General features: G+C 34.0%; 1 protein-coding gene across 2 annotated transcripts; it reads left to right on the forward strand.

Annotated features, from left to right (window-relative positions):
- The first annotated feature begins 3,649 nt into the window (after positions 1–3,649).
- LOC142532041 (uncharacterized) lies at positions 3,650–6,472 on the forward strand. 2 transcript variants are annotated; one of them, XM_075638352.1, is made up of 5 exons: positions 3,651–3,927; positions 4,349–4,493; positions 4,650–4,731; positions 5,438–5,554; positions 6,163–6,472. In XM_075638352.1, the coding sequence occupies exons 2-5, from the start codon at positions 4,351–4,353 to the stop codon at positions 6,211–6,213; spliced, it is 393 nt and encodes a 130-aa protein (XP_075494467.1). In that variant the 5' UTR covers positions 3,651–3,927; positions 4,349–4,350; the 3' UTR covers positions 6,214–6,472. The 2 variants fall into 2 exon arrangements, with proteins under 2 accessions (XP_075494466.1, XP_075494467.1); XM_075638351.1 differs by having other exon boundaries at positions 3,650–3,927; positions 5,438–6,472.
- The last annotated feature ends 4,567 nt before the right edge of the window (positions 6,473–11,039 follow it).

Below are 11,039 nucleotides of genomic sequence, written 5' to 3' on the forward strand. Positions count from 1 at the left end.
GCAAGCCTCGAACCACTCACTCCTAAGCCACCCTGAGACTCTCCTGGACCGAACCATCTCAAGAACTCAGCTATCATGCCTCAATTGCACATACACTCCGGCTCACCCTAACGCGCAACACGACCCAACTTTCTTCCTCACGCTCGATCGACTTCGAGGCTCGTTCCAGAAGTGGTCGAGCCTTACTAGGCTGTGTCTCAGATCCACCATTGTTTGATACATGGTCGGGATCGGCCCTTGCACCACCGGTTCATACCCCTCCATCGATCTCCTCGCAAGCAAGCCGAAACCTCAAGGAACTCGCTCAACTTCCTCCCAACTCGACAAGGCTTCGACTCCAGCCTATACATCCCTTCCTCCTCGACATTTACAGTCCCTCAGGACCCTCATTCAGCAGCCCCTTACACAAATTAAGAAAAACGTGAGATGCCAAGAAGAGATACATGCGTGAACCATGACAAAAACGAACAATAATTGCTTTGTCATGCAATTACCGAACAAGACATATACATATCACACATGACAACATATACGACGTGAATTATGCGTAAAAGAGAGTACATGGCGTGCCTTTAAGAAATATGAACGAAAACTTGAAGAATTTCACGTCAGGAAGGCATCGGAAGAGCGGGGAAAGACCTCTTCTTGAAAGAAAATGGAGGAAAACCGATGGGGCTTGTGGCTGCTGATACTTTACGTGAATGAGGCTGCTGGAGAGGGGAGGGACGGCTGATGAGGGTAGGGTTAGGTTTAGGGTGTGTTTAGGGTAGTAGTTAAATAGATAATTAAAGTTCTAATGGGCCCTAACTTTGATTTAAAAAGGATTAGAAGGCTTTTGAGCCCATTAAGCTTGAAAATAGGTCCATCAAGCCCAAACACACTCTCGAAAAATATTTTGTTTTGATAAGTTTTTGAAAATATTGCCCGAGCCCACAAAGAGTCTCCTGAATCGTTAAAATTTGCGTACCGATTAAAAATATACTTAGACGGACAAAAATACCCAACAAAGCCCAATTCTTGAAAAATACACTTAAACACATTATATTAATAAATAAAAATTAAACATCTAATAAAAATAATTTTCCTGATAATTTCCCCGTCTCCGTTCCTCGATCGAACGCGAAATGCAACTAGAAACCCTAATGTGTGAACTATTTAAAATATCGTGAAATAAATCTTAACCATGCAAAATTTATTCATTAAATGCATAAAATTAAATAAATACATAATTTAAATTAAACCATAGATTGCATGCATTCAGGTTATGTAAATTAAATTTCTTAAACAATACAAGTAAGATATAAAGCTCGACTTGTTGCACAAGGTTTTTCTCAAAGGTCTGGAATATATTATGAAGAAACGTATTCTCCTGTTATGGATGCAATTACGTTTCGATATTTGATTAGTTTGGCGGTATCTGAAAATTTAAAAATGCGTCTTATGGATGTTGTCACAGCTTACTTATACAGATCACTCGATAGTAATATATATATGAAAATCCTTGAAGGATTTAAGATGTCTGAAGCACAAAGTTCAAAACCCAGAGAATGTTATTCCGTGAAATTACAAAGATCATTATATGGGTTAAAACAATCCGGCCGAATGTGGTATAATCGTCTAAGTGAACACTTAATGAAAAAAGGATATGTAAACAATTCAATATGCCCTTGCATTTTCATTAAGAAAACAACATCCGGATGCGTAATTATTGCTGTATATGTTGATGATTTAAACATCATTGGAATGAATAAGGAAGTTCAAGAAGTTGTGTCGTACTTGAAGAAAGATTTTGAAATAACGGACATTGGAAAAACAAAGTATTGTCTGGGTTTGCAAATTGAACAAAAAGAATGTGGAATATTTGTTCACCAGTCAAATTATAAAGAATAAGTCCTTAAATGTTTTAATATGGATAAATTAAATCCTTTAAGTACTCCAATGATTGTTATATCATTAAACATAGAAAAGAATCTATTCCGTCCATTTGAAGATGATGAAGTTATTCTTGGTTGGTGTCCTTATGTATTTTGAAAATTGTATAAGACCTGATATATCTTTTGCTGTAAATTTATTGCCAAGATTTAGCTCATATCTAAAAAAAAGACACTGAAACGGAATTAAACATATATTCTGTTATCTACGAGGAACGGCAGACTTGAGACTTTTGTATTGAAAATATACCAATCAAAGCATAATTGGTTATGCTGATGCTGGATATTTATCTGATCAACACAAGACACGTTCCCAGACCGGATATGTATTTACTCGTGGAGGCACTGCAATTTCTTGGCAATCACAGAAACAAACACTCATAACAACTTCATCAAATCACGTCGAGATTATTGCACTACATGAAGCAAGCCGTGAATGTGTGTGGCTATAATCAATGCCCGAACATATCCAAATCTCATGCAGATTATCATTCGACAAGAAACCTGTGACACTATATGAAGATAATGATGCATGTATTGCTCAAATGAAAGAAAGATACATAAAAAGAGACGGAACTAAACATATTCTTTCTAAGTTCTTCGCATTCACCCAAGAGCTTGAGAAGAATAAAGATATTGATATTCGTTACATTCAATCAACTAAACTCATCATATCTCTTCACAAAGGCACTTCCTATGACAATATTCAGAAAACATATATATAACATCGGGATGCGCAATATACAAAAATTTTTGTGAAGAATCGTTCGTGTTAATATGAGGGGGAGTTTACGTGACTGTACTCTTTTTCCCTTACTATGGTTTTTATCTCAATGAGTTTTTCCTAGTAAGGTTTTTAACGAGACGGTATAAAAACACGTAATGAAGACAATCATTGTATCACGATCATCATCACAATCGGGAGTGTTGAAAATAAAGAGTTGAAATTATTGAATGTTGAAAATAAGAGTTGTAAATATTGAAAATTAGTTGTGATGATGTATGTAATGATGTATTTATATTTGGATTATTGCCAAAAAAATTCTATAAAATAGGTCTCTCAATTTGTGAAGAAAATCACAATTTAGTAGAAAGAAAATTTTATAAAGTGTATAGTTTAATATATTTTGTGAGTTTGAGATTTTTATTTTTTACCGTAAATTATTACTTTTAACATTTTGTAATATTTTGGACTTTTTTTAGCATTCTAAGATATGACATTTTGATATTCTTTATGGTGTCTTATTGTTGATTCTCTATCCAATTTAATATTTTAATTAATAACATTTGATTCGACACAAATGGAAAAAGTTAGATTTTCAGATTTTATCTTATGCAAATTAGAGCTTGTAGATCTAAATGATATATAGTTCATGATGATCCATGAATACTTCTCATTATTTGGATTTATAAATTAGATTTGGTTTTTGATTTATTAAAGTACTTATTTTTATGTTGAGTTGTTTCATATTAAATTGTAAAAATATTAACTTTTATGTTACATTTTTTTGTAATAGAATTTTATTTTATTGAAGAATTTTAATATTTGGGTCAAAATTATTGCTTTGTAATATATTATTATTATCACAATAAAAGTATAAATATTTTTTTCCGATATGTGCTTATTTGACTCAAGTATTAATTTGTACATCAAACATATTGATTTAACTGCAAAAATATCATTTTTATAATTTGTATAATAAACGAGTGAAATTATTAATTTTTATTTCAAATATATTGGTTTTATTCCTAAAGTATTTCACCTAATCTCGAGCATATGTATGAAGGAATATTTTAAAATTTTATTTTTATATTAATTAATTTTAAATAAATCGAACAAATCTTCCATTTCATTGACCCTAAGTTTCGTTCAATTGATTGTGAATCGACGCAAGAAGATTTGGGCGGATTTTGAAGATTTGTTTTAATCAATTTTAGGGTTCTTCTCATTCATTCGCTGTGTACCCAAAAGAAAAGGGGGTTTCGGAATTGGGTGGTTGGTTTCCTCTGCTAATTCTCTTCAACTTTTTCTTGTTAAATTTCTTTAAACCAATATCTTGATTGCCACTGATGTTTGTGTCCTTGTCCCGTTTCATCTCAAGTGAAGGCCATTTTCAACCTATAAATCTATTTTGGTGCAGTTTCTGCACCAAAATAGTGCAGTTTCTGCACCAAATATAACATTTATCTCCAACCTATTTACTTCAAATCTTACACTAAAAAGTATATTATTTGTTTACTATTTATTTATAAATTTAACAATATAATTAATATTAATGTTAATATTAATTATATATTTAGGAGAGTTAATTCTGATAATTAATGTTAACATTGAAGCTTTATGCATTTATTTAGTCACGGGAAAGCAGAGCACATGTTCTATTATTTGCCTGAAAAACCCAAATTGTTGCTTTCAGGAATGTACATGCCAAAGTTTAATATGTGGCGGCTTTATGAAGGCTGGAATGAAATTGTGAGAATTCAGAAGTTCCGCCGAATGGTTTCTTACGCTGGGTCTTCCGGCTTCACTGCTCTCATCGGCTGTGCCTACACTAACAATACGTGAGTTTATCGCATATGTTGGATCCTTTGTTTGTCTGCTTTTATTTGAATATCTATTTTATGGTTGGGTATTGGTTTCTATTCCGGAAAGTCTGGTTAAAGTTTGATGGGATATCATTGTTTTATCTTTTTCTTTTATTTTTTTGGTATAATCAGGACTAGAGCTGGATTCTCAAGAGCAGACCAATTCTATGCATCTTATCCGGCTGGGACTGAGCTTCTCGTAGACACTACTAAGGTCAGTTATTTAAATTATTCGGATGTGTTATGGATTGTAAACCTTAAAATTTTCTTGTTTTTTTACCCATTTTTAGTGGCATGTAGTCGGTGATACGTTTCTTGGGATTGGAGATTTCATCGATCTCTGGAGATAAAATTAGAATTTTAGACCGATGAGTGTTAAATTGTTGGAATGTTTGTATTTTTCAAAAACCGGGGAGGCAGGAATGAAAATGAAGGATTCGGTTGAATATATATGATCATGGGCATCTATCTTTTGTACATAAGTAAGACCAGTGCATGGTTATGCAGAAACTCGGTCAGGCAACATGCATGGTGATAAATAAAAATCAGAAAAATAGATAATTGGTAAGACTCGTAAGGAATTTTGTTGTGCGTAAAACTAAGCCCTCTGAGTTTCTTTTGATTTGTTTAACTGGGTTTTATTTAGTTTGTGATGTGGTGTTGATATTTTGGCAGAAGATATTGAATTAATGTATGAATTAGACTGAACCTGCTTGATCAATTTTGATTGTCTTCAACCTGATGCCAGTACTTTTCTCCCAAAGCATAATTGTGCGGTCTTTCCTTATTTTCATCTAGAATTTCTCGTGCTCTTTGCTTCACTAAAATTTGAAATGGGCTTTTGCTCTATATTATAGTCCTGCAATTCCAAATTTCTTTTTTCAAGCTGATGTTCTCTTGAAATTTTGATTCTCTGACAGCTATACAAAGTAGCGCTCGGGAATTGCTTTGGAATAGAGGAGTGGGGACCGATTGAATGGTGCATTTTGGCTAAGCATTTTGAACGCCAAGGAAAATCTTCATATGCGTATCATGCTGTAAGCTGGTTACATGTTACAGTCAGTCTGTTTCATATTGTTTTCATAGCCTTTGCTCTTAATTATTTTGTGACAATTCTAGCAGATTTCAATTAATGAAATATGAAAAGTGATGAGTAGTTTGCATTTGTTCTATTTTCGTATGACATTTCTTCCGAAGGATCTGTATAGTGTCGCTTTCAACCTGGCATGAGCATTAGTTGAGAGGGAATATGATTAAAAAAAAACCATGAATATTATGAATCTAGGCATGCTTGTATGTTGTAGAACAATGTATTCGGATTACCAAACAATCATAGCGTATGCGAAGTTAAAATTGTGATTGTTGTATGTGATGTGAAGAAATGCAGCAATATAGAATATCTATTGAGATTTGGATAAAACCAAGTGCTGTTGGGGGAGATTTTCTTTTTTTCTCCTAATTAACGAGTTTTTTCCTAAGCAATGGGTTTGGTGTCTGTTACATTTCACATCTTACGATAAATTGATTGAATTACAATTGAATTATGAGGTCAGGGTGTTGGAGATTTACTTGAAGTACTGCATTTTTTTACCTCTTTAAGTTGTTCGATATGTCGTCAACACTGTCGTTTTTTGTAGTTTTGTAGCAATACATGGTGCACCTTGCATCGCAAGGGCAGCTCGATGGAAGTGGCTAGGTGAGTGGCGCTAATTATTTATAGAGACGAGCTCGAAATCTCACGCTTGAAGAATTACTACTCTATTAACGACAGTTTCTGATGAAAGAAAGTTCTAAAAATAGTCGCCTTTATAGGATTGGAACGCAATACCATTGTAACAATTTCTCTTATCTAGTGTGGAATACAATACCGCATTGTAATTTGCATTGAGCCTCAAGGCTTGTATTTAATTCTAATGTACACAACATTGGTAATAATTGTTAGAATTTTAGTTATAGTTTTGTTACATGAAATTTCAAAAAAATATATTATGTTAGATTGTAATATAATAAATAATAGCATGTAAAATTTACCATTAAATTACAACCAAAACCATAATTTATTACAAAAAATGGTTGGATTAGCGACGGTTATAGGATAAACCCTCGCTAAAATAGCGACGGTTTACCGTCGCTTACTTTAGTAGGCGATGGTTTATAAAAAATCGTCGCTATTTTAGCGATGGTTTATCATAAAACCGTCGCTAATATTGCGACTGTTCGAACAAATCCGTCACCATTTTGTGCGACATGTTTTTTGACCGTCGCCTTTGGCGATGTTTATATTTAAGTCCGTCGCCATATTAGGCGACGGTTTTTTTACCCGTCTCCCATGTGCGACAGTATAATACAAGACCGTCGCTAGCCTATTTTTTTAGTGATTTATCTTTTTAACGTTAAATTTTTGTTACTATGGTTTACATCATATAATTTATCATAAAATTTAAAATCTAATAATAATTAATTTAATTATTAAATATAATAATATTCTTTGAATAATATCGAATTCTTAAAAAAGTAAAAATTTTGTTAGGTTTATGATAATGGCCATAGCTGCGGCATTAATACTAGCGATGTAACGTTCCGAAAATTCGAAGATCCACGTGAACCATATGCATGCAATTATTAAATTCTTTATATTTTAATTAAATTGTTTTAATTGTATTAACTAATTATGTTGTGCATATTTACATGTTTAAAATTTATTTTCTACATGGTTGCATTAAAATGTATTTTTAAAGGTTATTCAAGTTGCGATCGAGGAACGGAGACCGATGGCTGAAAAATAGAAAATGTTTTATTGGTTAATTGTTTTTAATTATTCAAATTATGGGTGATGCTTTTTCTTAATTTTGAAAATATGGGGTTTTGAGGTGATTTTATACGCCGGGACGTAATTTTTATCGGTGTTGGATTTTTAACAAAAATGCGAACGATTTAGCAACCCGGCTAATAAATTAACAAACTTTATTAAGCAAAATTATTTTAAATATTTTAATTAAACACTAATGGACTAATTGGGCCTAATTAACCTTCCTAATGAGCCTAAAGTTTAATTAGTGATTTATTAACTATAAAATACACAAAACCCACCCCATAACCTATTAATCACACGCCCCACTCTCTTAAAACCCTCGCCAATAATTTACAACTCCTCCCCACCACCACATACACGAGACACACACACAAGGGAAGGGAAAAACATCAATAGTTGCAAGGATTTTTAAGCCGTCGTTTCCTCGTCGTCGTTCTTCAATCGTCAACGTAAAATCTTGCGTTAAATACCCAAAGGCACGCCATATTTCTTTCCTTCAAACATCTATCACACCATATTATTTATTTAATTGAGCTTTGAATGAAGAACAAGTTGCACCTTTGAACTTTTTCGTTCATGCATCTTCATGAATTTTTTAAAGCTTGAGTGTGTTCCAAAAACATGATTTATATGTGCTAGAAGGGACTTCCATGATTAGGATATTTTATAGGAATATTTTACACGAGTTTAAGGAGTCCTAGAACTACACAACACGCCACAAACAATAATAGAAACAAGTCGGGACCGAAATCAAAACGTCTTGATCATGGGGCTTGGTTTATGGGTTTTTGCTACTGGACTTTGGTTCGGTTGAGACCAGGGCTTGGATAGCATCCGTGAGGGATCAAGGGAAGAGTCCTAGCCACGCTAGGACTCGAGACAAGATGCTGGGAAGGAGTCCTAGCAAGCTAGGACTTCAATCCGTGAAGCCCCATGAAAGCTGCGCGGTACAACATCTTGTGCAGGGAAAAGGGGCTCGAAAAGGGGGCTGGTGCTGGGCTAGGGTGAGTCTTAAGGGTCCTAGGTGAGTGCACAACAAGTTAGTTCAGAGTCTGGTGTGGTTGGCTAGGTCCTAGCAACAGAAACGTGGAGTCCATGGTAGGTGGGTTTCTCGGCCATTATATGCTACTGCTGGGATGTATGGCTTTGGTTTGCAACTGGGGCTTGAGTCCTTAGGTTCTAAGGGTCCAAGAGGGTTCCTAGAAGGGCTAGGCAGGGGCTGGTGCGGCTTGGGTGGCTTCTGGCTCGAGAGAAAAAAAAACGTGCGGGAGGCACTATGGAGGCAACATGTGCGCAGGTTGAGTTTCTGAATTCAGGTGGTTCGCTGCTGGGTTCTAGGGATTGGGCTGGTTTGGGCTGGGTCTTGCCCTTGTCTAGGGTTGGTTAGGGTCAGGTGGGCTCGGTGGTGGCCTGGCTGGGAGAGTCCAAGTTGGGTTATGAGTCCAAGACACACAAGGAGACTCACACACACACACCCACATGCAATCGGATTCAATGACAGCAGGATTTTCGAGGGTTTAAGAGGCTTGGGCTTGGTCAGGAGGGTCCCTAGATGGGTTGGCTAAGTTTTGGTTCAAGGTGGCTCGGGCGTGGCTCGAGTATTTTGGGAGATGGCTTGGTGTGTTCGTAAAGGTGTCAATTTCGAGATTTTATGAACTAAAATTGAATCCATGAGTCCACGGGTATGGCTCATGACTTGGAAGGGTAGAATAAATAATAAAAATGTTATGTTTAAAGTTTGGGATCAAAGTAACGAGTTTTGGGTTTATCCGAGATTTAATCGGCTCACGAAATGTTAATTAAGGAATTAATTTAAAAGTCTATTTTTAAGCTTTATAAAATTATGAAAAATTGTATTTAAGCTCAAATAATTATTAAAAGTCTAAGTTTTTAATTTGAGAATTTTATATTAAGGTTTGGTTTAAATGTTTATTAATTTTTATTATGTTGATACGTTTATTTTAAATATTTATGATTTAATATGTCAAAACGTTTATTTTAAATATTTATGATGTTAAAATGTTTATTTTAAAATGTTCAAGGATGTTTAAGATTTGTAATATGTTAAATTATGATTTTTAAATGTATATGGATTTTAATGATTTAACGTGGACATTTAAAAGACATGTTGCATGCTTGATTTTAAAAAAAACGATATTATATGCATGTTTTTATTAAGTGGTGGAAATACGAAATGTTGAAGGACGTGAAGGGATTGTGACTAAATATGTTGGAAATATCGTAAGGGTTATGGTCCTAGTGGGAGCCCGACGATTGTGTTTTCGTTGATAAAAATACGAATACGAATATGAATACAAATACGATGATACGTTAGTACGTAAGACCAAGACCCAGTTGACCGGTGAGAGTGTTGTTGATGTCCCCGCTGCCCAGTACTGTGGTTACATGTAGATGGATCCATCGTCCAATACGTTTAAGAATACGAATCACAATCACGATCTGAATTCAACAAAGACGAATATGAATATGAATATGAATATGATGATATGAATATGTTGATATGAATATGAATATGTTTATATGAAAATGTGTATGAAAATGTTTATGCATAAGATTATGAAAATGTTTTTATTTAAATTTATGCATCATGAAAATGTTTACGAAAATGTTATGTTTTAAGTTTATGCATCTTCACGAAAATGATATTTTAAAGTACAAGTATTTTTCACTTTCGTATGTGATCTGTATATGTATTACTTGTAAACAAGATTATGGTGTGTTGAGTCTTTAGACTCACTAGGTGTGATTGATCCAGGTGATTATGATAATAATGATTATGGAGGGCTTGATGGTTGATTTGCTGGGCTGAAGGTGCACATAACCCGATAACCGACGCTAGTTTCCGCACTAGTTTATGATTTATGATTTTAAGTTATGTTAAAGATATTTTATTACTTTTATTTATGTTTATGAGAGATTTTTGAGAGGTTATAGTATGAGCTATACTTTTCAAATAAGGTTTTTATGTTTGGTAAAAGTTTGACGTTTTTATGATTTAAACTATTTTCATTTGGATTTTTAAATGGTAGTTGATTGTTTATTTTAAAAATGATGTCAAAAATATTTTAAGAAATTTTGTACGTGGTTCGGCCGATGCTATGTGAGGTTTGAAAAAAAAAATTTCTAGTACTTTTTAAGCAAAACGAATAACAGACGTTTCAGTTGGTATCAGATCAATGGTTCTGTAAAGGGTTGTGCCACAATCAGTGCCTGGAAGCTCAGTCGTCAAGCCTCAAATTGTAAGTTTATCTGTTTTATATGATTTTATGATGTTACCTGCATAATTATATGAACTATATGTTTACGTCACATGTAATGGCCGAGACGTGTTTGTGAGGAATTGAGCCACATGTCCTATCATGCAAGTTTGTATATATATATATATATTGCCTCATTTCTTCAACAATTTCAGCAGAAGAACCGAAAGTTCCATCGAGAAATCCCTTTGAAAATCTTCAAGTTTATTTTGAGCTTAAAGTTGTGATTTTAAAAGATTCGGTTATCAGATTTTAAATCCGGACACAGTACTGTACTCCTCTCGTTGACAGCTACAACTGGATGTAATTTTTATTGAGTTCTGTTATCATTTGAAATTATGATATTGGAGGAATTATTATTTGATCATTATTATGTGTTCTAAGAATACTACACATCGTAGAATCGAAGTCAGATCGAAGAACAGATTGATT

The sequence above is a fragment of the Primulina tabacum genome, chromosome 17 (genome assembly GCF_025594145.1).
Source record: "Primulina tabacum isolate GXHZ01 chromosome 17, ASM2559414v2, whole genome shotgun sequence".
NCBI classification, from domain to species: domain Eukaryota; kingdom Viridiplantae; phylum Streptophyta; class Magnoliopsida; order Lamiales; family Gesneriaceae; genus Primulina; species Primulina tabacum.

Excerpts from the sequence above, each read along its gene's own strand:
- LOC142532041 (XM_075638351.1), top strand. The coding sequence starts at position 4,351 with ATGTACATGCCAAAGTTTAATATGTGGCGGCTTTATGAAGGCTGGAAT. Across the intron at positions 4,494-4,649 it reads TGTGCCTACACTAACAATAC|GACTAGAGCTGGATTCTCAA; the intron begins GTGAGTTTATCG and ends TGGTATAATCAG. Across the intron at positions 4,732-5,437 it reads TTCTCGTAGACACTACTAAG|CTATACAAAGTAGCGCTCGG; the intron begins GTCAGTTATTTA and ends ATTCTCTGACAG.